The sequence below is a fragment of the Oryctolagus cuniculus genome, chromosome 6, assembly GCF_964237555.1.
Source record: "Oryctolagus cuniculus chromosome 6, mOryCun1.1, whole genome shotgun sequence".
NCBI lineage: Eukaryota > Metazoa > Chordata > Mammalia > Lagomorpha > Leporidae > Oryctolagus > Oryctolagus cuniculus.
The window spans coordinates 37,488,907-37,514,435 of NC_091437.1; the positions used below are offsets into that span (position 1 = coordinate 37,488,907).

Below are 25,529 nucleotides of genomic sequence, written 5' to 3' on the forward strand. Positions count from 1 at the left end.
GTCATCACGGGCCAGGTCGAGGTGGGTCTACCAGATGCCATCCAAGCCAGGTCCATTTAGTCGGCAGCTGTATCAGACCCAGCCTGTCAGCACTTGGCGTGTCTGAGCTACGTCTCCCAACACATGACAGTCATGGGTGCCTGCCTGTGCCAGGCATAGCTGGGCCTGGGAAGTACACGGTCCCTGCCCACCCACGCTGCCCAGCCGAGCGGGAAGACGGCTCTGTGCTCAGATGAGGGGGTAGAGCAGGACGCAGGCCCGCCAGGCAGGGAGAGCTGAGCAGTCTCCTAGCCAATCGTGGAAAGTCTGGAAGGCTTCCTGCAGGAGGTGCTATTTGGACTGACACCTCAAGGACTGGGGAGTGCTCAGCAGGCCAAGAAGGGAAGGATGGTCAAGAGGGATGTGAGTGCCAACTGAAAGTGCAACTTGGAAAACCCGGAGGAGCCGCTCCGCTCTGCTCCCTTGCAGAGATGAGCGGACTCTGCTATCAGGGCCTCTTCCCCCACAGAGGGCTCTGGTGCCAGCTACCTGTTCCTCTGCTTACTGTTCTGGGAGGTGGCCAGGCCATGAAGTGCGTGTGCCACCTGCCTGTGCCACCCTTTGCTCCGGGGACGCATGATGGCACGGTGGTCCCAGCACAAGCCCCTGCAGAGAGCAGGCACTTCCATCTCAGCAGTAGACACCAGAGCTGGAGCGTCCCAGAGGGAAGGGCCAGGCTTCTGAGAGCAGAGGGAGCCGGCTGGGGTGGCAGGCAGCCAGCACATCGTTTTAGGATCTTCTAAAGCATTTGCTGTGTGTCGCTGGGCTATCTGCTCATCTCTGGACCACAGGTTTGGGAAATCCTGCAGTCTACTCTGGGGAGTGCCAAGGGTATATTAGCACATCAGGGGCTCTGACAAGCCCCCTAGGGTTTTCTTTAATCCAGCATTCCCCATTTTCTAAAACCTAGGAAGCCCTTACTGACCCCAGCATCCCACTGCACTCCACACGCCACGCCCACTCTGCAACTCAGTGCGTTGTCAGATGGCCTGGGTTCCAGTGTGACTACGTCTGGGCTGTGGGACTCAGACAAAGTACTGAGCTCCTCGGAGCCTCAGCCACCTCTGCTGGTTAATGGAAAGAAAATCCTGTAGCCGATCTGAGCGCCGAGTGCTAGCCACCTGCTGCCCGGGCTGTCATATCCTCGCGTGAGATGCTGGCAGGCCTAACTGATGCTCTAACCACCCCCACCCCCGATGCTGAGGACAGATGGGGCCTGTCCCCAGCCTCAGGACAGGCTGGGCAGGTTGCTGTGGTTCCACCTGCAAGGTCAGAGGCTGCCTGGGCCCACAGGTGGGCTGCTGATCGTTGTCAATGGGTGCTGGAGCGCCACGGGCAAGGATTCATTGAGGGTAACTCGTAAGCTCCCCTGTGCCTCGTGGGTTGCCTGTCGCCCATGGGATTCTGCCAGAGGTTGGGGTGTTGTGATGGCTCAGGAAAGGCTCCTACCAGACCCTGCAGCCATGCCAGGGACAAGAGAAATGGCCGGGGTCCCTCTGCATAGAGTGACTGTATGTTCTGCTGGATGGCAGGCACTATGCTGGTACTGGAGACTTGGGACTCATAAAGCAATGATCTGGCCTGGCCTGAGCCCCTGAGGCCCACAGACCAGTTACGGCCTCTGGCCAACCATTAGCACTCCGTTTGCACAACTGTGGGGTCCAGTGGCTCCTGACCCCATTGAGAGAACCTTTGTGGTGTGGAGCAGCCAGGCCCGTCACAGGCGTGGGCTGTGCAGAGTGCAGGGGCTGGGGCTGGGGGTGGAGTGCTCAGGGCAGGGAGGCCTCCAGCAGCAGGGGGTGAGTGAGACTACTGCAGCAGCAACAGGGACTGTGGGGTTGGTGCCCGCAGCGTGGCAGCCCAGCACAGGGCACTCCCAACCCAGTGGGGCACCCCGGGCCCTCTTTCTCTGAATCGCACCAGATGGACCAGCCGTCTGCAACCCCGCTTTTCACGGCCGCCACTCCTCGGTGTAACCAACATGTGCTCGGCAGTGACAAAACCTGAGCGTTCAAGCAAATTAAAAATGTTTATTTATATGCGTTTAAAAATATCTCCCGATATAATAAAAGGAAGTGCATTTCCATCTAACACTTTCCTTGAATCAGTGCACATCTCCATTTCACTTCTGGTTGATGTGAGACAGAGAGAGAGAGGGAGAGAGCGAGAGAGGAAGAGAGTGACAGAGAGCGAGCACACAAGCCAGCTGAAGGGAGGGCAAGGGGAGATTGAGTGTCCCCCCTTTGGACTCCTAAGCAGCTGTCTTGCTGAGTAGCACCCAAAGCTCCTCTGGAATCAGGGAGAAGGGACGCAGGTGGAAAACAGTGTCAAGCACGCTTGGCCACAGAACTCCGAGCCAGCTGTGTGACCACGACACTGGGGCTGCAGCGGGCAGACTGGTTGATGAAGGCAACATCTTCCAGAAAATCTGAGGCTTTTGTTTTGTCCAAAGTGCAGGTTTCCCCAGGCAGAGCTGTGGCGGCGAGGAGAGAGGTGACCTGGGTGACACACACCGGATGGGGCTTCTCAGCTTCGACTTGGCCGCTATATCACTGACCCCTCTGGGCCTCAGTTTCCCCATCTGCAAGACCCTGCACCCCACAGCCCCAGTGACTGCACTGATGCTCAGAGGTTACCTGGGATGTGCTTGCTCCAAGGAAAGGCCCACGTCTCATCCCACCTGCACCTGTGGGAAGGGAGCCCCATGCCAGAGCCAGTGCCAGTGCCAGTGGGCAGGGAGGCTCAGCATGGCTGGAAGGGATGTGGTGAGAACAGCTGCAGAGGGCCGTGGCGCTTCCTCCCTAGAGCCCTCCTGGCTTTATCTTCGAAGCCCGGAGATTCTGTGTTCCCTGTGACCTTGGTCACATGACTTCACATCTCTGAGACGGTTGCTCAGGTAGACAGTGGGATGCACACACCTGTTTTCTCAGACTGTTGTAAAGAATTGGGATCAGATGTCCATGCTGATGCACCCTCCAGGGCATTCATGGCTGCCCTAGGCCCCTAAGTGCAGGCGGGAACAGGACTCAGGAGACTCCTTCCTCCCTGCCCTGGGTGGCCAGCTTCAGGGGAGGAGACGCTGGGTGGGGTCTGGGTGGCAGGGCAGCAGCTCTCCCCCCAGCCCGAGCTTCAGCGGAAACCCTTCTGTCCTCTTTCCAAGCTCCAGGGGCAGAACAGACCCCTAGCCTCACCTCTCCCCAGGGGCCTCCCCCGCAGCCCCCGGGTCTCCTGGGAGGCAGGCAACCACCTCTGGGGTTAATGTCTCAGCTGGGATGCTTAGAGAGTGAAAAGTCAGGATCTGGAATGGACAGGTGCTCTTCAGCAAACATCCCAATGCACTCATCACAAGTTGGAAATGTCACAGGTCAACACACCTCGAATACACGTATCCCCCTGCCCCGCCCTGGCACGGGGCAGAGCAACACACGGCACTGCCCAGGCTGCGGTGCCGACCCTCGGGATCGGGTAGCTGGCTGGGAGCTGCCAGGGAGCACCACACCGCATGTTGCTAGCCTCAGGAGTGACCCCAATTCAAAGCCCGTTTTCTACCGCTCAGCGTCTATAACTTGGCACCATCACAAAGTCAAAGACACGTGGAGCTGAAGCACTGTACGCCAGGGACCGCCTGCACAGGTCAGCGCCCCCAGCACACACGGGCTCAGTCCCAGCAAACCGGCACATAGGTCTGCTCCAGCTACGGCGCTCCCGTCCTAGCCACAAGCTCACAGCACCTTCTCAGAGGTCAGCCGGGCACACACTGGCCATGGGTCCATTTCACAGATGCAAACCATAACTTCCCAAAGTCCCACTGCTGCTGGTGCATTGTGCCCAGGTTCTAACAGTCAGAGCCCTAAACCATCACAGCAACGTGGTGGCGCTTGGCTGTCTCTTCCCCTAGCCCAACCCCCACCCCCTCCATTGCACCTCTATCCCAGCAATGGGAGTGCTAGCCCCGGAGGTCCATGGAGCCTGACCCTGGGCCTGGTGTCACCGAGTAACTGACCCTCTGTCCTTCAGTTTCCTCACCTGGTGACCAGGACAGACGGCACCTGTCTCTCCAGACCCCCTGCTCAGGACCTGCACATTTCGGGTGCTCAGTAAGTGTTGAGAGATTGGATGGTGGCATACGTGGCTCAGGGCAGAGCTAGCAGCCCCAAGGCCGATAGATGTTAACTGTGCACCTGCTGTGTGCCAGGCCCTGGCCTGCACGTTTTCTACATCTACCTCCCTGAAACCCTCACACCACCCCTGTAAGAGAGGTAATAGTCTTATCCCCATTTTCCAGACAAGCATCAGAGAGGCCACAGGCAAAGACGCGATGGGACGCTGGAGCCCACCGCTGGGCTGCTAGTGTCCACGTGCATGGCCTCTCTCCTGGCCCAGAGAGGGCAGGTCACTTGCCCAAGGTCACGCAGGAGGAGCGGAGGCTGAGGGTTTCCGTCGCCAACCCCCTCCCCACCTGTTCGGGCCCCTCCAATCCGCAGCTGTGCGTGCGGGGGCGCGCGCGCATCCCCCTGCTGTCCGACTGTCAGCCGGTCTGTCTGGGTGACTACGCGGGTGCAGCCTGGTACCCCTCCCCAGCCTCGGCGCTGCGCAGAGAGAGGCAGGGCGTTCGCTGTGCCCGGCCCGCGCCCCACGCCCGCAGTCGCCAGACGGCATTGCCTGCGCCCGCCCAGCTCCAGCCGGTGCGCAGGAGCCGCCGGGGCAAAGGCGCAGCAGCAGCCGGTAGCCAGGCTCTCGCTGCCCGGCTCGCTCTCTGCGCTCCGGGGAAGCCGAGCCGGCGAGCCCCAGCGACCCGCCCTCCAGAATGAAGAAGCTCCAGGGAGCTCACCTCCGCAAGGTAGGGCATGAGGGCGGAGGCGCACCTGAGGGAGGGCAGCAGAAGCCCGCGCCCAAGGAAGGCCGGGAGAGGGGGCACCCGAACCCGCTGGGGGAGGGGCGGAGTTGAGGGTCGCCTGGGCGCGATTACAGGGAGGGGCGGGGTCACGGTTCCTCCCAGCCCCCATAGCCCACATCGCTCCTCACCTGGGGTCGGAATGGCACGAGCTGGAGACCCTGCTTTCTTGGGCCAGACCCTGCCAACAGGTGTCTGCAGCCCCAGGTGGTGCTGGGCAGGGCTGGCTGGGGCCAGGCACTCCCCTCTCCCCACTGCCCCCCACATCCTCCAGGGGCTGATCGCTTGGCGAAAGGGTGCTACAATGGCTGACCACCAGCCTCGAACTGGATGAATTTGGGGGATCGTGAGTGGAAGCTGGGGGTCCCCACCTGGTCCCCACCTATGCACTCTCAACTGAAGCAGCCCCCACTAGCCTGCAGGGGACCCCTGTTCCTGCCTGCTCTGCCCTGAAGGCCATTGTCACTTCCTCCCCACCCCCTTCTTTTGCCTGGCAGCCTTCCCTTCCCTGCTGAGCCCCCAGGCTGCCCCCCAGCAGGGCTGTAGGAGGCAAAGGTGGGGAGGGGGACTGGGAGCCCCCAAGGATGTGGCAGGTAGAGCTGGAAGACCCAGAGGGCGCTGGGGTGCGGGGCTAGATCTCAGCCTCTCCCCACCTGGCTTGGACTTCCCAGCCAAGTTTAGGTGAGGGAGTGGGAGGAGTGGGAGGACTGGGGGAAGCTTGCTGGTTTTGGGCTTTAAAGTGCCAGCCCTCACCAAGAAGTCTGGGTCTGCGACTTTGGCCAAGTCCGTTCTCCGGTCCAAACCTCCCTTGGTCATCCCCAGAGTGGAGCACTGAGGCCCCCCGCTGAGTGTGCGTGTGGAAGGGGCCAGAGCGCTGTGGGCTAGCAGGGCTGGGGGAAGCCCTCCACAGGGGCTGGGATTTCCTACACACACACACACACACACACACACACACACACACACACACGGGGCCGGGGGGGGGGGGAGAGAGCGAGAGAGAGAGCGAGAGAGAGAGCGAGAGCGAGCTTCCTGCCCTCCAGCAGTGGGGCATGGAACCACTGGGCTAAGTGGACCTTCACTGGGGGCCATCTGTGTGGCTCTTGGGCCCTGTCCCCATCTTCCCCACCCTCATCTCCCCTCTTTGCTCTCCCTCCCCACAAGAGCCCCTGGCCCACCCTGCTGGGCCACACGTTATGTCAATAGCCACTTTCTGTGCAGCGGGGGTGCCAGGCTGTGGGCTTAGCGAGCTGTGTCATTTAATCCCTCAGCAACCCTAGGGCCAGCCTGTGGTCCCCACTTTATAAACACAGCAACCGAGGCAAGGACGAGTGAGGCGATTGCTTCCCTGATTGTGAGCTGCTGGAACCAACAGGCTGGGTGGGGCTACCTGTTCTCAGGATCCCCTCGCTTGGTCTCCAGGAGAGGGGTGCAGGGAGTGAGCAATGCCAGGGACCAGCAGATGGGCAGCGTCGCTCAGAGATGAGTGTGGGCCCTCGTCTTGCTCTGCCCTTAATGTGCCGTGTGACCTTGGGCTACTCCTTCCTCTCCCTGAAGGAAACCCGAGTTCCTCACCTGCACAATGATGAAGTTGGACTCAGGATTCCCATGGGAGCCCGGACCCTCTCGTTGCCACTGCTGCGGGGTGGGTTCAGCCTGGCAAGCTCAGGCGCGCACTCCTGCATGACCCTGAGATGGGGAGGAGGGCTCAGGTGTGGGATCGGCACACCCAGGTGGAAGTGTGAAGTGTCTCATTCAGTTCCTAACCCTGCCCCATCCTGGCCGAGCTGGCCTCCTGGGAGTCACCCATAGGAGGGTTGGCGGCTCTGGTGCCCTCCTGATTGGCTTAGCTTTGGCCGACCCCATCCCCTGCTCTTGGAGCAGGAGCAGGCTTCCCTGTGATTGGGGGAGGAGGGGACGAGCCGGCAGCATCCTGCTCTTGGAACTCTTGTCACCATGGAAACAGAGAGCCAGACCCGCTCTGTGAGCAGGGAAAGGGCAGCTTCTCTGGGGGGATCAGAGGAGCCTCATTACCACACCCTCTCGCCAGCTGGCCTGGCTGGGCAGGGGGTCTCAGGGTGACAGCCCTGCCTCACCACCCAGTGCCAGGGGCCAGTGTCAGCTGGCAGCTGCCCATCCCTCCTGGAGCTCACCTGGGAGCCAGAGCTGCAGCCCAGCTGCAGAGACAGCCTTGGGAAATGGGCCATCGGGAGGGAGGGGGTTGCACGTGAAGTCTGGGAGCTCTGGCGTGTCCGAGATCCCAGCCGAAGAACTGCCAGGTGCATGTGTGCTTCCACCCTTGGAGCCTCGTTGCTTTCGAAGTGGCTTTTTCATTCTCTTTTCATTGTCACCGACACCCCGGAATCAGGCAGGCTGTCCCTGTCCCCAGGGGCCAACAGCCAGCCTCAGGCAAGTTCACCATGGGGGTCCCTGAGGGTCAGCCCAGCACTGTTATCCCATTGCTGTCACCTGAGCCCGAGCCCGAGCCCTGCCCCTCAGCCGGCACCTGCAGGCCTGTGACACAGCAGCCCTCCTCTCCTTTCACCATCTTTACCCCGGCAAAGCCCCCTCTGTCACCCCCTGCTGACACCATCCTGGGGAGAGGCCCTCGGCCAGCTCTGAGCTGCTCCTCGGACGCCACAAGTGTCCCCTAGACTGCACAGGTAAATCCTGCTCCAGAGACTGTCAGAGCCAGAAGCCCATGAGAGATGGTGTGGACCCACCTCTCCCCAGGTCCATCCCGTCCCAGCAGGCTGGTCCCTCGAGAACTGTTTCTTAAAGGAAGTTGGGGATGCTCTATTCCGGTCCTCTTGGGACAGCCCCTGTGCAGCCTCGGCCACTACAGGGTGCGATAAGTGCTGCAGCAAAGAAACAGCTTTGACTCTGTATCAACCCAACTGTATCCAAACTTCTTTGACTCAAGAATCTTTTAACAGGGCTGGTGCTGTGACCTAACAGGTTAAGCCGCCACCTGCAATGTTGGCGTCCCATATGGCTGCGGGTCCAAGTCCGGGCTGCTCCACTTCCAGTTCAGCTCCCTGCTAATGCTCCTGGGAAAGCAGCAGAGGATGACCCAAGTTCTTGTGGCACCCATGTGGGAGACCCAGAAGAAGCTCCTGGCTCCTAGCTTAAGCCTGGCCCAGCCCTGGCTGTTGCAGCCATTTGGGGAGTAAGCCAGCAGATGAGAGCCCTCTCTCTGTATATCACCCCCTTCTCTCTGTAACTCTGCCTTCAAGTAAATAAAAAATGAAGCTTTTAAAAAATAGGACCCTTTGTCCCATGGAATACCTATAAATATTCCAAGAGCTGTGTTTTTTGGAAAGACTGGTTCATACGGTGCTCCCATTGTTCAGATGGGGAAACTGAGGCCTGAAGTCACAGTGAATTGGCACAGACCCGGGACCAGAACTGTAGTCTGTGGACTCTCAGTCCAGTGGCATCACAGTTTTCCCCCAGGCAGCAGGGGGTCCTGCTCTCCGAAGCCCCAGATGGTATTTGGGGAATCCGCCTTCTTGCCTCTCCACCCTCCTCTGCCATAGGGTGAGTTTCGGAGGCAAGCAGGCCAGGTGTGGCTGCCCCTTCCTCCTGCCCCGCTCCCCGGGGTCTCTTTCTGGGAGCAGCTCCCTGCATTGTCGGCACTCCACCCATGTCTTTGGGCTTCCTTCCAGGTGCCAAGCCCGGGCAGCTGTGGACAAGTCAACTTCCATGCCCCGGGGCTAGGATCCCCAGTGGCAGGAGAAGAGCCTCACCTCCCAGCCCCAAGCCCAAAGAGAGAATGCCCAGTGGGCCTCCCTGCCTACCTGGAATCGTGAAAAGGGACAGCAGCCTCCATTCTCCTGTGCACTCGTCTCCTCTGGGCACAGCAGGACTGACTTTCCAAGACAGATCAGGCTTCAGTGGCTTCTTCCTGCCCATGAGCCGAAGTTCACAGTCCTCAGTGGGCCTCTTAAGGCCTCCCTCAGGGGAGGCCCTCCAAGCCTTTGCTATACTAAGGGCCCCCGGCTTCATCCCATCTCCTGCGGCCTCTTTCCCGAACACCCTCCTGTCTGGCCGCCTGCCCTTTGGACATGCTTCACCCTGTGTCTACAGCTGAAGCAGAACTCCAGCAGTGGAGGGTGAAGCCCTGGGCTCCAGATCCAGCTCCCCCACAAGGCAACCTGCCACAAATGCGCTAAGCATGAGACCTCTTGAGCTTCAGGTCTCCTAGTGATTCAAATGGAGTTTAGATGTGCACCTGCGCATTGAGCTGTGGTTCTGGTTTAGTTTTTGAGAGAATGAGGGAGCAGGTGAAAGAGATCCCATGCACAGATTCATTCCCTGAATACCTGCAATGGCTAGGACTGGGCTGGGTGAGGTACTCAGTCCAGGTCTCCCAAGTGGGTGCGGGACCCAATTTCTTGAGCCTTTATCACTGCCTTCTGGAATCTGTACTAGCAGGAAGCTGGAGTCAGGAGCTGCAGCCAGGTAGCAAACCCAGGTGTTCTGAGGTAGGACATGGGCACCTTAACTGGTAGGCTAAACAACCACCCTTTTCAAATATGTACATATATTTTTTTCAGAGTTGTTTTGAGACTGAAACCAGGCATGAATGAAGTGGTGTGGTGAGCTCACAGCAAGTGCTTCATAACCAGTAATGGTTACTAGGACCATCATCTTCATCCTTAGGGCCAGCCCTTGGATTTGACCTCTGTGTCAGCCGAGCTAAGGTCAAGGTCTTCTTAGTGCCAACACACCCTGCTGACCCACAGGGGGCTCCTGCACGTGGCTCGCGCAGCACAGATACCAGCACTTGTGTTTCCCTTTCAGCCCTGCTCAATCCAAATTCTTGTCCAGCCTGGCCTCACCTTTCTCCCTCTCTCCTTTGGTCTCTCTTCCTGGAAGCCCATTACCCCAGACCTGCTGATGACCCCTAGTGACCAGGGGGATGTGGACCTGGACATGGACTTGGCTGCAGACCGGGGAAACTGGACAGGCAAGCTGGACTTCCTGCTCTCCTGCATTGGCTACTGCGTCGGCCTGGGCAACGTGTGGCGGTTCCCCTACCGAGCCTACACCAACGGAGGAGGTGGGGCTGAGGTCCTTCCGGGGGCGCCTGGGGGGAGGGGCAGAGGGAGCTTTCCATGGCCTTGGCCACTGTGCATTACCTTGGACACAGTTGGTTGAAAGTGGTTCGCAGTGGCCTGGGCTTATCCTCTTGCCCCTTCCATCACAAGCCCCTCTGCCTTCCCTCTCATGCCCACGATGGCTGCCCACGCGGTTTTCTCCCTTGGGCTGGGCACTTGCCTCCTCCCACCCCCTCCAGAGCCGTGCTCCCCCTCCCACTCCCTTTTCGGCATCTTCGGTCCCCCTCCTCCCCAGTTCCTTCCATTCTGACACAAACACACACTCCCCCATCTCTGTCCCTCTTCCCATCAAGCTGCTGTTCTGAGTCTCATTCCCAGGAGCTAGGGTTGAGCACTTACTGCCTGCCAGCCCTGGGCTGCGTGCCCATCTCGTTCAACCCCAATGACAGCCCTCGTGCATACAAATGCTGGGCCAGCCAGGGTTGGGAGAGGCCAAGGGTCTTGGCCGAGGTCGCGCGGCGGCAGACTCCACGCCACAGCCCGGACTCTCTTCTCCAGGCCCAGTGTGTTCCCGCCACTGTCTCTACCAGATTTGTTCAGGCAGTGCACACAGACAAAGTGAGAGCCGCACAAAGCTAGATGGGGCAGAGAGAGGGTGTGTTTGTGTGACTGGGAAGTGCAGGGTGGAGCCGGCCCGGACCCTCCAGGAACGCGATGTCATCCACGGCTGGCTCCAGGCTCTTTCTCTCTGTCTCTCTGTAGTGACCTCATTTTCTCCCTGCAGTTGGGGTGGGGGTGGCCACAGGCGACTCCGGAGTGACTTCAACCTCGGCCTCAGCCTGGCTGAGCAGCCCCAGGGCGGTCCAGCAAGATCTGAATGAATGCGTAGAGAGCCACAGAGAAGGCCTGTGATTGGTGGCTCCGGGCAGCCTGTGGAGGCGGGCGGGAGGGCAGCAGGGGCTGGGCTGCTGGGCCTGGCAGCCGTTCCGGAGCCATATGGCAGTGGGCACTTCTCTGAAGGCGATGCCGACGACTGCCAATATGAGAAGAAAAGGGGAGGGGCTGAGAGGCCCAGGAAACCACAGGTGGCTGCCACCCGATGGGAAGAGGAACGGGGGTGGGGGGTTGGGGGGCAGGGGGGTAGGGGGGTGGATTGCAGCTGGATCCCCAAGGGCTGCCCTTTCCTGGGGGGCAGGTCACCCTTGCTTATCTGCTGTGAAAGAGAAGACAGAGCTGCAGGCTCGGGGTCCCAACCGCCATGAGAGGTGCTCCCTCCGACGGCCAGGTGGCGTCTGCCAGGGAGGGGGGCCTGTGAGCTGGCCTGCCTGAGACCTCCCCACGGCCTTCCTCCTCCTCCTCCTCCTCCTCCTCGCAGGTGCCTTCCTCGTGCCCTACTTCCTCATGCTGGCCATCTGCGGCATCCCCCTCTTCTTCCTGGAGCTCGCCCTGGGTCAGTTCTCCAGCCTGGGACCCCTGGCCGTGTGGAAAATCAGCCCCCTCTTCAAAGGTGAGGCCTCCGTGCTGGCACACACCCCACCCCACCCCCTCGAGTTCCAGGCAGGCAGGGAAGCTCAGGAACGTGGAGCCTGCTGGAGGCCCCACAACGCAGCCTCCCCCTCTGCCCTGCAGGTGCCGGCGCGGCCATGCTGCTCATCGTAGGCCTGGTGGCCATCTACTACAACATGATCATCGCCTACGTGCTCTTCTACCTCTTCGCCTCCCTCACCAGCAACCTGCCCTGGGAGCACTGTGGCAACTGGTGGAACACAGACCTCTGCCACGAGCACAGGGGGGCCCAGGACCGCAACGGGGCGCTGCCCCTCAACCTCACCAGCACCGTCAGCCCCAGCGAGGAGTACTGGAGGTCAGGGGGCCTGGGCCAGCAGCCGTCTGGGGGTGCGGGGAGGTGGTGCAGACACACTGCAGGGGGCCCGGCAAGCCTCCGGAAACCTGCGTGCAGTGCTGGTCCAGGGGGACCTCGCGTCCTACCCCCAGCACGTCACCCGACCAGCTGCCTGATCTTGAACGTGGACTTGGCTTCTGCTGCTTTTTCTTTAACATAGGGAAGATGAGCGCGATGATTTCAGAAGGCTGTGGTGAGGTGGAAAGGAAGGGGTGCATACAAATTGTGCGGTCAGTGTAGGGGTTCGTATGTGTTCAGCAAGGGCCAGCTGTTGCTGCCAGTGAGGGCGACACCCTGGCGTCTGTCACGGGGCTGATCATAGCATCCACCTCTAGGAAGCAGTCCAGCCATTGACGCGGTCATTCATTCGTGAGCAGCAGCTACAGTATCCACAGGCGGAAAGCACTTGGCAGCACGGGGATGTAGATGATCTCAGCTTAGTCTAACAGGAGAGACGAGACGATCACAGAGTAAGGGCTGGATGTGAGCATTACCCAAGGCAACGCGGGTGAAATGGTTATCACAGCGCCAGGCGCCCTGCGAGCCCCGGGAATGCTGGGTGTCTCGTGGTCCAGCTAGTCCTCAGCCTGTCCCCTTCCCCACTCGACAGCTCAGAAAACGAGTCCAGACCTTGCTCAGTAGTGAGTGCTGACATCAAGGACTCCTCATTCCTGATCCTGTTCTGGAATTTTCTCGGGTGGACTGCCTGGTCCCTGAGTTGGGACTTGGGCTGCCCAGAGAACCTAGATCCGAGAGCCCTATTCCTGCACCTGCAAAGGGCCGCTCTTTGGGATTTTGCCCCCAGTGGGCCCTGTGTCTCCAGCACGCATGCTCTGTGCAGTTTGCTCAGTTGATCAGTTCAAGTCCATCTGCAGTGCCTGCACCCGCTGACAAGCGTGTCTGGATGAGCCTGGGTCTGCAGCTTGCAGCCCAGGAGCTTGATGTGACGTCTCCATGGCGATGCCACGGCCCACTGCCTCGGCCTGGGTTGCAGGCAGGAGGCACACAGCGCTGGCAAGCGGGCTTAACTGCAAGCAGTTTAGCGAAGGCACCATCAGTGACCAGCAGTGGGAAGCACTGTTAGTGCCTCTAAACCAAGGAGGCAGGCGAGGGACGAGGGGCGAAGGAAACCCTGGGAGAGGGGATGCCCACTTAGGGCAGTGGCTGCAGAAGCACACAGCCAAGGCCAGCCCCCCAATGGGGTGTGTGCATGTGTGTGTACACTTGTGTGTGTACGTGTGCAGGCAAAAACACCCACAACCCTCATTCCTCCCACCCTCCAGTCTCCTGCTGTCGCCAAACCCAAGTGGGAGCCCAGGAAGAAGGGAGGCTGGGTGCTGGGGCAGGAGAGGCCATCCTCCCAGGAGCAGAGCCTGGGCAGAAGGGTGGAGAGGGCCGGAGCCTGCTGCACATGCCCGGACCCCTGCTCTACAGAGCAGGGCAGCGGGGGCCACTCCGGCCTTTGTCTCCCACAGCCGCTACGTCCTCCACATCCAAGGCAGCCAGGGCATCGGCAGTCCCGGGCAGATCCGCTGGAACCTGTGCCTCTGCCTGCTGCTGGCCTGGGTCATCGTCTTCCTGTGCATCCTCAAGGGGGTGAAGTCCTCGGGCAAGGTGAAGTCGGGGCGGCCCTGGAGGCCGGGTGAGGTGGGGGCTTCCTGGAGGAGGCAGGCGCCTTGGAGCGTTCAGCCAGAGTTTGTGGAATTGCTCACATGGGAGAAGGGTTATGAGTCAGGGCTCTCGGAGATGCGAGTGACCTGGGTCCAGTTGTCACACTCTTGGACGCCTGAGGGTGTGTGTCAGGCACCGCAGGGGCTGCTGGTTCCCTGGATGCTCTCAGGAATCTGCCTCTCTCAGTCTCTGGGCAACGCTCTCCTCTGCACTGGCTTCCTTCTTCACAAGGCGGCCACTAGCCGTTCTGCTTCCGTCAGGGTTCTCTCTCTGCCCAGTTTGCAAATGTCCCGGAATCCAGTCTCCCAGGGTCAGCTGGGCTGAACCGCTGTCTGTGGCTGGGAGGCTGCAACACTCTGCTCAGCCCAGCCTGGATCACATGCCTACCTCTGGGGCTGGGGACAGGATCAGTGTCGTTTGGAGAAAGTCGGGGCCCTGTGAGCAGAGGCAGACAGACTGAATACTGGGAGACGCGAAGCCACACATGTCCATGTTAGGGGGTGGAGGCACAGGAAGGGCCCTCGGGCTGTCTGGGAGGCATCCACAAGGAGGAGAGCCACTCAAAGCACAGGACAGGAGAGAGCCATCTGGCGAGGGCTGAGGGGTCCTCGGCGTCACAGCCGGGCAGTGGGCAGGTGGAGGCTGGAACGCACCTGCTGTGGGAGTGGCTAGAGCGGAGGGGGATGAGGGAGGACCATGAGCAGCTGGGGCAGGCCAGATGTCTGACAGCCACGTGCAGTGCTTGGTGGGGGGCAGGCGTGGAGGAGGAGGTGGCCTGGACCAGGGAGTTGCAATGCAGGTGCATTTGGGAAGGCCTTGGGAAGCAGCTGCCAATGGGCCAGATGCGTGGAGGGACGACAGAAGAGTGGAGGGAGGAGCATCCTGGACGATGATCCGGGCGTGGAGCACCCCAGGCTGGAGAGGCAAAGGACTGAGTAGGGTCTGGGGCAGAGTTACAGCGTGGGGGGCTAGCGCCTCATGCCATCAGCTCCCGTGTGCCGCCCACAGGTGGTATATTTCACAGCCACGTTCCCCTACCTCATCCTGCTCATGCTGCTGGTCCGCGGAGTCACCCTCCCTGGGGCCTGGAAGGGCATCCGGTTCTATCTCACCCCCCAGTTCCACCACCTGCTGTCTTCCAAGGTGAGGCCCTCAGTAGGGCTGGGGCGTAGAGGGAGGAGTCGGCTGGGCCCAGGACAGGCAAGAGTGTTCACTGGGAGAAGTTGGGGCACGGGACAAGAGTCCTCCAGTGCTCAGCCCCAGGGCCAGGCTCATTCATGAGTCCAACCGTCCTTTGACGTAGATGCTGTTCTCCTCATTTTGCAAAGGAAGAACCTGAGGTCCAAAAGGGTTCATGGGAAGCTTAAGGTTGCAAGGCCAGGGATTGTTGGATCCCAGATCCCAAGGGAGACATTGGTGACAACGCTGACAGCGAACATGCATCACCTGACTCTGTGCAGGTGTTTTAAGTCATTATGTCATTTCTCCCCACCCCCAGCACGAGGCAGGCACTCTTCCTATCTGCCCTGTTGTGGACGAGGGACCTCTGGTCCAGCAAGGTGATGGGGCGTGGCCAGCCTGCACAGCTGGAAAGCAGCAAGGCTGGGGTCCAATGCCAGGCCCCTCTGACCGACTCCAGGGAGGAAATGAATGGGTCACACAGGCTCATTGTTCACACGAATCCACTGGACACGGGGCCTCGGGCACTGCTTCCTCCAGAATTGGACCAAGATAGAGACCCCCTTCCAGATGCTGGGTGGGCAGCTGAGGCCCGATGTCCCTGGGAGCCAGGCTCCTGCCCACTCTGCCTGTCACCTGGAGCCAGCCCTTCCTCTCTGCCCTCCCTCATCCGTCCCTGGCACAGGTGTGGATCGAAGCTGCTCTACAGATCTTCTACTCCCTGGGCGTGGGCTTCGGGGGTCTGCTCACCTTTGCCTCCTACAACACGTTTCACCAGAACATCTACAGGTCAGTGCCCACTGCCTCCAGCCCCTGGTGGCCAGGGAGGGCCTGGCAGTCGAGGGCGCAGCCGGCTCACTGTGGCCTGTTGGACTTCTCCTGGTAGAGACACCTTCATCGTCACCCTAGGCAACGCTGTCACCAGCATCCTGGCTGGCTTCGCCATCTTCTCCGTGCTGGGCTACATGTCTCAGGAGCTGGGCGTGCCTGTGGACCAAGTAGCCAAAGCAGGTGAGCAGGTGGCCAGGCGCTAAAGTGTGGGGCTGGGCTGGAGAGCTTACCTGTGGGCCAGAAAGATTGTGGAGTGCACGGAGTGTGTGTGTGTGTGTGCTCACATGTGCCTGTCCTCATGGGTGTCTAGGTATCCCTGTGCACCAGGCCGGGTGTGTACCTGAATGTACATTAACCTGAGGCTGGAGTTCCTGTATGAGACGGGCTTGTGTCTTGTTTACTCAGTGAATCATGTCCTGTGCTGAGATATCTGCATGGAAGGGACTCAAGTCAGTCCACCCTGCACCAGTGGGTGCGTGTAAGGACCAAGGGTTTTTAAAACAGCTCATGGAGGGCCGGCACTGCGGCTCACTTAGCTAATCCTCCACCTGCGGCACCGGCACCCCGGGTTCTAGTCCGGTTGGGGCGCCAGGTACTAGTCTGGGTTGCTCCTCTTCCAGTCCAGCTCTCTGCTGTGGCCCGGGAGGGCAGAGGAGGATGGCCCAAGTGCTTGGGCCATGCACCTGCATGGGAGATCAAGAGGAAGCACCTGTCTCCTGGCTTCAGATCGGTGCTGGCCTTAGTGGCCATTAGGGGAGTGAACCAATGGAAGGAAGACCTTTCTGTCTCTCTCATTGTCTAACTCTGCCTGGCAAAAAATAAAAATAAATTTAAAAAAAGCTCATGGAAAAACGTGTGTTGTAAAGAAGCTGTGTGTGGATTTCAGAATGTTCTACACCAAAACAAGCTGATCTTTTAATTTCATTTTCCACGGCCAGCGCCGCAGCTCACTAGGCTAACCCTCCGCCTTGCGGCGCCGGCACACCGGTTCTAGTCCCGGTTGGAGCACCGGACTCTGTCCCGGTTGCCCCTCTTCCAGGCCAGCTCTCTGCTGTGGCCAGGGAGTGCAGTGGAGGATGGCCCAAGTACTTGGGCCCTGTACCCCATGGGAGACCAGGATAAGTACCTGGCTCCTGCCATTGGATCAGCATGGTGCACCGGCCGCAGCGGCCATTGGAGGGTGAACCAGCGGCAAAGGAAGACCTTTCTCTCTGTCTCTCTCTCACTGTCCACTCTGCCTGTCAAAAAATAATAAAAATACATAAAAAACTTCATTTTCCACAAACTTGTTGAAGCCCTCATGTGTGTCCTGGAGATTAATTGGGCAGAATTACTGCAAAAGTATATTCTCAGGGGGTTTTGCGTTTTGGTCTTGTGTTGATTTGTGTACTCATTAAGTCTTTCTTGATTAAAGTTTTACTTTCTTATTTGAAGGGCAGAATGACAGAAAGAGATGGAGAGTTCCTCCATCTGCTGGTTCATTCCCCCAAAGGCCGCAACAGCCAGGTGGGCCAGGCCAAAGCCAAGAGCCAGGAACTCCAACCTGGTCTCCCTTGTGGTGGCATGGACCCGAGTCCCTAGGCCATGCTCCTCTATCTTCTGCGGCACGCTAGCCGAGAAAGGAGCCGGATCAGAAACGGAGCATCCAGGACCGGGACCAGCACTGGTGCGGGATGCCAGCATGGCAAGGGGCAGCCTGGCACTGTGTCACCGCGCTGGCCCCAGGAGCTCATTTGCTCTCATCTAGGACCACATCCTAGAAGTTAAGAAAGCGTCAGAAGCATGCATTCAGCACTAATTTCTGGGTTGCACTAACGGGCGCGTGCAAGTGGACCTAAGTGCATGTGTGTGTGTGTGTGTGTGTGTATATGTGTGCATGCGTGCATGTGAGGGCCTATGCGTGCCCCGCCGCTGACCCCATGTGCCCCGGGCCTAGGCCCCGGCCTGGCCTTTGTCGTCTACCCACAGGCCATGACCATGCTGCCTCTGTCGCCTTTCTGGTCTTTCCTCTTCTTCTTCATGCTGCTGACTCTTGGCCTGGACAGCCAGGTGAGCCCTGGCTCTGGCAGTGGGCGGGGTCTCTGGGGGGGTGGGGTGGGGGCAGAACGCTGACTCCCAGCCTCCCGCCCTCTCCAGTTTGCCTTTCTGGAGACGATCGTGACAGCGGTGACGGATGAGTTCCCGTACTACCTGCGGCCCAAGAAGGCCGTGTTCTCGGGGCTCATCTGCGTGGCCATGTACCTGATGGGGCTGATCCTCACCACGGACGTGAGTGGCGCTGCGGGGAGGACGTGGGCCACGCGGGGTGAGGCATTCGCCCCAGCAGCGGCTCTGCCACCTGTTCCCTACCCTGGGCCCTGTCTCCTGAAGGGGGTGATTAGGGTGGGAGCCTCACTTCTGTGCTTGCTAAGCGATCTCGGACTTGCCCCACAGGGCCTGATTTTCGCATCAGTAACAGGGCTAGCAGGATGCGGGCCTCAGACTCAGAGGAGAAGGTGCCCGTGCAGGGCGAGGCAGGTTAGGCAGACGGGGTGAGCTGCGGGGACCCCAGCACCGCGGTTTGTGTTGCAGGGGGGCATGTACTGGCTGGTCCTCCTGGACGACTACAGCGCCAGCTTCGGGCTCATGGTGGTGGTGATCACCACGTGCCTCGCCGTCACCAGGGTGTATGGTGAGAAGGGTGTGGGTGGCAGTTGAGGCTCCCCACGGTGGGAGACTGGGGCCGACCCTGCAGCCCCCCTGTACCTGCGTTCCAGGTGGGGGCACTTGGGGTGCAGGAGGGGCTGCACGGGGGCTGCGGGTGGGCCATTCCTCCTCCTCGCCCTGTGCAGGCATCCAGAGGTTCAGCCGGGACATCCACATGATGCTGGGCTTCAAGCCGGGCCTCTACTTCAGGGCCTGTTGGCTGCTCCTGTCCCCAGCCACACTCCTGGTAATGGCCGTGGGAGGGAGGGTTGCTGACCGGGGCTGGGGATTGACAGCAGGAGTCCCCTCTGGGCGCCAGTATCCTGGTCCACCCCGGTCTCCCCGATGTCCCAGGTTTCACAGCAGCACTGGGCCCAGCTCTGCTGGGTTTGGTTGGCAAAGTGGGTGGGGCTTCCCCAGACCTCAGGGCCTGGTTCTTGGGTTGGAGCTGGGGTTGGGTCAACATGGAACAGGGCTGGCTAGGTGAGACCCGTAGAGGCTGCTGGGCACCTCGGGCTCTGGGACAACTCAGAACACTGCGGTGGGGGACTCCAGGCTGGGCACTCGGGCCCACCATGGTGCCCGAAGCCCCTGTCCCCCCATGTGGCAGGCCTTGTTGGTGTACAGCATTGTCAAGTACCAGCCTTCTGAGTACGGCAGCTACCGCTTCCCTGCCTGGGCCGAGCTCCTGGGCATCCTGATGGGCCTGCTGTCCTGCCTCATGATCCCGGCTGGCATGCTGGTGGCCGTGCTGCGAGAGGAGGGCTCGCTCTGGGAGGTGAGCCCGCCCCTGCCCAGCCCCCACTGCCTGGGTTCAGGTCCCAGGCCTCCACTTCCCACCGGCGTGACCTTGGCCATGGAACCAACTGTCTCTGAGACCCAAGGGGTAGTCATTATCTGCAGGCATGGAGCATAGAAGCAATAGCACTTCACAAGGATACCCAAAACCTGGAAGACAGGAATAGAGTGGTGCCGTGGGGGTCTGGACAGACCTCCAAGGAAGCCCCAGACCTGGCCGCATGGACAGGGAGAAGGGTGCTCCAGGCAGAAGGGCAACAGGCGCCAAGGCCCTGAGGCAGGGGGCACTCTTGTGTTTGAGATCAGCCAGGAGGCCTCCGTGCCTGAAGCAGAGGGAAGGTGGCAGGAGCCAAGGGAGGGAGACAGAGGCCAGGCCGTGGAGGCCATGGTCAAGGCCCTGGGTCCCATTTTGAGCCAGAGAAGCCATTGGCAGTCCCTGAGTGGCAGGGAGTGCGCTCCTAGCACATGGGAAACAGTGCCACTGTGCACCGAGGCTGCCTGTCACCACCCGAGACCCTGCCCCCTGCGGGCCTCACCTCCTGTTAGCCGATTCCTTTCCTTAGGGCTGGGGAGCGCTTCTCCCTGGTGGGGCAGGCAGAGGCCCTGGAGTGCGGTCTGAGGAAGGAGGAAGTCGGGACTGTCCAGGCTGAGTCATCATTAGTCAGCACCCCCCTTCCATGCAGCTGGGACTCTGAGAGGACAAGGTCACTGTCAGAAAGAGGCAGAAGGTCAGGGTGGGAGGGACGGGAAGGGCGGCTGCAGTCCGGCCTCAGACCCCTGGGTCCACGGCTCTTTCCCAAGATCCCTTGCCTCCATAGGGCCGAGCATTTAACCCCAGAGCAGCTTCTGGATGGGCCTGCCACCCATCCACACGACAGCCTCCATTCCCAGGACCCTTCCTGCAACCTAGGAGGGACAGAGAGGCAGAGCACACGGAGCTCCGGTTACCACCCAACCACGGTGTGTGCGTGGCAGGGCAGGATTTACACAGAGATGCAGGCAGTGCTCCCTGGGGGACGTCCTGGGGTTGCTGCAAGGACTCTGCCATCTCTGGCTCAGCTCCCTGCCGGGCACGGTAGCCGCTCCCTGACCACCGCCGCTTTCCCCTCCGCCCTCGCCTGTGCAGCGGCTCCAGCAGGCCAGCCGGCCAGCCATGGACTGGGGCCCGTCGCTGGAGGAGAACCGGACAGGCATGTATGTGGCCACGCTGGCCGGGAGCCAGTCGCCCAAGCCGCTGATGGTGCACATGCGCAAGTACGGTGGTGTCACCAGCTTCGAGAACACGGCCATCGAGGTGGACCGCGAGATTGCCGAGGAGGAGGAGGAGTCTGTGATGTGAGGCAGGAGGCAGATGGACAGGAGGCCCTGCCCTCTGAGGTCACTGCAGTGGTGCCAATCCCCCCGTCGAGTCCCTGCTGCAGCCCTGCCCCATCAGGTCCCCTACATACGCACACACGCACGTGCACCCATGCAGAGCTGGGGGTGACCCAGCTCGGCCCCCACCCTGAGGCCAGGAGCGAGGCACTGGCCCAAGGTCACATGGTGCAGGGGACGTGACCCAGGCCTCCTGACCAGCCAGCCCTCTTTCCCATGGGACAGCTTCTTGTCTCTGTCCAGACCCGCCCCTCCCTCTCTTGGGAGCCCGTGCCCGCACACCCAGGTGTCAGGGGTCGGTCAGTTAAGTGGGGAGAGAGAACCCATAGCCTCCTGTGTGCAGGCCCGGTTTCTTGAAAGAGGCAGGGGCTGGGGGCCCTGGAGGATGGGAAAGGCCTGCAGACAGAGCAGGAGGAGGGCAGGCTGAGGAGCCCCCGGGCAGGAGCTGCCAGCAGAGCCAGGATGAGGCCGAGCTGTCTGGGGCAGACAAGGCCATGTCAGGAGGAAGAACCGTGGGTGGGTGGGCGGGCCAGGGGTGCTGGAGTGGGCGGGGACTTGCATGGGACTGGGTTGGGGGTCCAAGCAGGGGGACCGGGGGCACAGGGTGGAGGTGGGAGGCCTGCGGAGGGCAGACAGGAGGTGCAGACGGCCTGGGTAGGGTGCTGCGGTTGGGGTATGGAAAGAAAGGAGAAAAGCCCATACCTTCAGCCCTGTACCGGGGCTCGGCTTTGGAGGTGGCCTTAGGAGTCACAGCCAGGCCCCAGGCCCCAGGCCCCAGGCCCCAGGCCCCAGGCCCCCGGCCCCCTCTGCTCCTTCCTCCCAGCCTTCGCTGTCTCCTCCAGCTCTGGCACTGCTGGGAAGTTGGCTTTGACCATGAGTGACCAGGGCAACCAAGGGACTTGGAGATGGCCCCGCATCCTGCTCCGGAACACGGGTCCTGGAGCCCATGAGAGGGCAGAGGCAGAGAGGCAGCCCGCGGTAGACGGGGCGGGTGCAGGTGTACCTAAGCGGGGCTCCCGCACACGGCCCTCCCCGGGGGCAGGGAGCCCTCGTGCAGCTGCAGCTGGGCCCGGGGCCCTGGCTCTCTCCTGACGCCGCCCCAACCCATCTGTCCTGTGTTGGTTGATTGTTAATAAAACCAAATGAGGTCATCCTCCGGATCCTGACTCCTTACGGCCGAGAGCGAGAAGCGGCTGCATGGGGCACCAGCAGCTCGCCTGGACAGGTGAGGCCGTTAGGGCTCAGCTGTCTCCTGTTGTGGTGCGCTCCTGGCTTGCTTCTCACACCTGCTGTGGGTTTCCCTAGGGCAGCGTGGTGGCGGGGAGGGGGGAGGAGGTTGGAGACAGAGAGGAAGGCGCTCGCTCAAGGCTACCTAGCCAAGGCAGGCAGAGTCCTGTGGGGAATATCCCTACCCCCTGCAGGGGCCCCTGCTGGCTCCAGCTCCCTCCGTCTGGGAAGCAGGTGAGGGCTGGAGCTCCAAGTCCAAGGTTGGGAGGAGCCAAGAGTTTCCCAGGCCTGCAGAATTTCCGGGTTCCACCCACCCCCTCCTGGCAGGGCCTTGTCATATAAAAGAGTCCCAGGGCCTTTCAAATGCGAGGCCCAAGTGTTTGCAAAGGCTTTGATTGGGGGTGGGAAGGAAGGGCGGCATATTGAGATATTAATAAATTCCCCCTGACAAAGGCCATGCCCCCTGCAGCCCTCTGTGTGGGGATCTGGGTGACAGAAAGGCTTGTCTTTGCAGACGACTGTGGCTGGAAGAATGGCCTCCCCGGTTCAGGTGCTGCCCCCTACTGGCTGGCAGGTCCCTGGCACTGGGCCTGCTCCCAGCATCCTGCCTGGGAGGAGGCGCCCTGGGCCCCAGCACTGGCCAGCGGCCATGGTCTTGGGTACTCCAAGACCCAGACTCTTGGCTGAGCCAGGGGTCTGGGAATGGAAGACCCTAGAAACCAGACTTCTCTTCCCAAGTCCCAAGTGGGAGGCTAGAGGGGTCTTGGGGTCTGCACCCTGCCTCTGTTCCTCTGCCCCCACCCGCACCCCACCCAGCCCTGGCCCGTGGACCCGTGCTGCCCTCGCTGGCCCAGTCTTCCAGTCTTTGCTTCCTCCGTTTCCACTGCTCGCAGACAGCACTTCCTGCAGCGGCAGCCCCCTCCTCCCTCAGCGGGGAAGGCCCAGTGGCCGTGGGGAGCAGAGCGGTGGGTGTGAGCAGGACAGCTGACCCTCTGGGAGTGCGGTGGGGACTGCGGGGCAGGGCAGAGGAAAGCACGCCTGACTTCAGAGCCTCGGATCCAGGTGCCAGATCCCCTGGCTTGGGAAGAGCAGCCGGAAGTCTGAAGGTTTACGAGAGATTTCCCAGTTTGAAATGTGGGCGACTGACTCAAAAGATGTAAAATGGGCGGAGCTCACAGCCCAGTGGGCTGAGCCTCTGACTGGGACGTCCACACCAGGGTGCTGGGAGTGAGCCCCACCTCCTCTGCTGATCCAGCTTCCTGCTCATGTGCGCCCTGGGACGCAGCAGGGCAGCGGGATGTGGCTCATGTACTTGGGTCCCTGCCACCCACGTGGGAGACCCAGACGGAGCTCCTGGCTCCTGGCTTCAGCCTGCTCGAACCCCTGGCTGTTACAGGCATTTGGGGGATGAACCAGTGGATGGAAGACCTCTCTCTCTCTCTCTCTCTGCCTCTCTTTTTTTGTCATTTTGCCTTTCAAGTAAATCAGTCCTAAAAATAAGAAAACAGGAAGCAGTGGGACTCAGGACCTGTGCCCTCCCTGTGCTGGCCGGCTACTCTGCAGACATGGGGTTGAGCAGCGAGCGGCCCTGGGAGGCAGGGGTACCGTGGAGGTGCCCGGGGCCCTGCAGGCCTAGGTGTTCCCCTGGGAGTTGGGAACCGCTGACGCCAGGGCCTGAACCATCTGCAGTCACTTCCAACAAACATGGCAGCAGGGGGGAGGGCTCCTCTTCACACCACTGGGGGGCAGCCAGAGTCCCAGGGTCAGGCAAGGGTCAGCAGACCCTAGGGGTCCCTCAGTTCCCCCGCCCATGACCCGTGTTCCCACAGCCAAGTTCATTTCCATACTGTAGCCCAGCATGGTCCAGTGCTTTCCAGCCTGCCCCCTTGTCTTGGCTGCCACCTGCTGGAATCCTAGGCATCCTTAGGTCCCTCCTCCGGGCACTGTCCTCACTTCCCCAACCAGAGGTGGACTCCTGGAGTCCGCAGGGAGTCAGACTCAAGCCCACTGCTCCGCAGGCTGTGTGGTCAGGACTCTGGCCTGGAGCTCCGGGCCACAGCAGCTGTTCAGCCACACGCACCCCACCCCGGGGAGGCCACTCTGCCCCTCTCGGCTGAGTTTCTTCCCCCTGCAGCATGGGGAATGACAACACCCCCTTTGTGGCAGCACCGTCCTGGGCTGGAGTGATGTGAGGCCCCCAGCCCAGGCCTGGCCTCGGTGGGCACGCGGCACACGTCTGTGTGTGTCCGTGGCCCCAGCCCCACCCACAGCCCACTACCGCCTCCAGCAGATTGCATTTCCCCCACCTCCAGGCTGCCCCAGTGACCCCTCCGAGCTGGTTCAAGGCTTCGTGCCTAGGAGCAGCAAGCTGCAGGCAGGGGCAGGTTAGCCTGGTGGTTAAAGCCTCTGTTAAGGTACTGTGTCTCACACTGGAGTACCTGGGTTCGATTCCTGGCTCAGCTCCTAAGTTCAGCTTCCTGCTGCTATGTATCCGGGAAGGCAGTGGTGATAGGTCAAGTAGTTTGGTCCTTCTCTCTCCATGTGGGAGACTTAGATGGAGCTCCTGACTGTTGCACGCATTAGGAGCGTAAACCAGTGGATGAGAGCATGCGCGCTCTCTCTCTCTCTCTCTCTCTCTCTCTCTCTCTTTCTCTCTGACTTTCAAATAAATACATTTAAAAGCAAAACAAAACTCTGGGCAGTTTTCCATTGGCTCTGGGTAGAATCAGCCAAGGGTTAAGAGTTGCAGGCCACTGATCCCGCGTGACCCTTGGGTGTGGAGCCTCGGGGTCTGTGGCTCATTTTTTGCTGCTGGCTCATGGAAAGTCCGGCTTCTCGAGCCCCAGGCTACTCCCTGTGGGCCTGAAGCCCAGCCGACACTGGTCCAGGGCCAGCCCGGGGCTGGCTGCACGCCTCCACGTGACTTCCTGCAGCCTTGGCCTTGCCCCCCATTCCCGGGGACAGAGCACACCCCATGCCCCCTCGGTCTCCATGCTTTTTGTTCCACAGCCCCAGGGAGCTGCAGCCAGGAGGACCCCAGGCAGACTTGCGTGTCTGCGGGTCAAAGGCCAGTCTGCCTCTTCGGATCTGTGGCACCCAGCATCCGCGGTGTAAAGCAGGGGGGCGGGGGATCCCTGCACAGAGGGCCACAGAGGACCCCACGGATGCTCCTGCCCAGGCTCTGGCCGGATGCCAGCGTTCACATCGAGTGGGGCGTTGACGGGCACCCAGATGGAGCCAGGTTCAGCACTACGTGCCTTGGAGGCTGAGCCTGCCTGGCCCTTCAGAAGAGAAAGGGGCTGGGGGAGAGCAGTGGGCTCCACAGGGTGCCTAGGGCTGTGCTGTGGGCCTGCCGGGGTGGGCGGCAGCACCCCTTCCTCGGAGATGGCCTTGGTCTGGCTCAGTCGCTGGGAGCCCTGGTGCTTTCTCCCAGCAGCAGCAGGAGGAGGGTGCAGAGTGGGAGTGGGCACGGCAAGACGATGGTCTGCGCCCCAGGCTTGGCTTTGGCCTCGGTGCTGCTGACCACACTCAGGGCCTCCGAGAGCTCTGGGGCTTGGAGTGGTGGGAGTTGGTGGTGGGGAGGGACCTACAGGCTTTGCTGAGCTCGCTGAGTCAGGGAAGTGGGGAGCCTGGGGTGGGGCGGTGTGGCAGATAACCATGGGAACCAGAGACGGGCGCTCCACGCAGGGTTCCCAAACCTGGATACCAGTGAAATGCCAGCTGCTGGGACCCCTGCCTGGTGCCTGGCCTGCTCCCCCCACCGACTCTCACACCCAGAGACCCTGGGCTCATAGTGGTACCAGGGAGGAAACTGAGGCCCAGTTGGGGGCCTGACCCAAGTAAGGGCGCATGGGAGAGAGTGGTGAGC

General features: G+C 61.0%; 1 protein-coding gene and 1 long non-coding RNA gene across 2 annotated transcripts; one reads left to right on the forward strand and one right to left on the reverse strand.

Moving 5' to 3' along the window:
• Window positions 1-4,739: 4,739 nt before the first annotated feature.
• SLC6A7 (solute carrier family 6 member 7) lies at window positions 4,740-21,616 on the forward strand. Its single transcript, XM_002710306.5, has 14 exons — window positions 4,740-4,879; window positions 9,812-9,995; window positions 11,369-11,500; window positions 11,623-11,857; window positions 13,372-13,510; window positions 14,576-14,710; window positions 15,432-15,535; window positions 15,633-15,757; window positions 17,514-17,626; window positions 17,714-17,845; window positions 18,149-18,248; window positions 18,409-18,509; window positions 18,873-19,040; window positions 20,187-21,616. The coding sequence occupies exons 1-14, from the start codon at window positions 4,847-4,849 to the stop codon at window positions 20,397-20,399; spliced, it is 1,914 nt and encodes a 637-aa protein (XP_002710352.1). The 5' UTR covers window positions 4,740-4,846; the 3' UTR covers window positions 20,400-21,616.
• LOC127490523 (uncharacterized) lies at window positions 14,710-24,248 on the reverse strand. The gene is made up of 3 exons (XR_011389814.1): window positions 24,100-24,248; window positions 19,597-19,768; window positions 14,710-15,733 (listed from the first exon to the last, which is right to left on the reverse strand). It is a non-coding gene; the product is annotated as an uncharacterized lncRNA (long non-coding RNA).
• Between the last annotated feature and the right edge of the window lie 1,281 nt (window positions 24,249-25,529).

Coding starts and splice junctions, on each gene's coding strand:
- SLC6A7 (XM_002710306.5), top strand. CDS start 4,847: ATGAAGAAGCTCCAGGGAGCTCACCTCCGCAAG. Junction 4,880..9,811: donor AGGGAGCTCACCTCCGCAAG/GTAGGGCATGAG, acceptor TCTTCCTGGAAG/CCCATTACCCCAGACCTGCT. Junction 14,711..15,431: donor ACCACCTGCTGTCTTCCAAG/GTGAGGCCCTCA, acceptor TCCCTGGCACAG/GTGTGGATCGAAGCTGCTCT.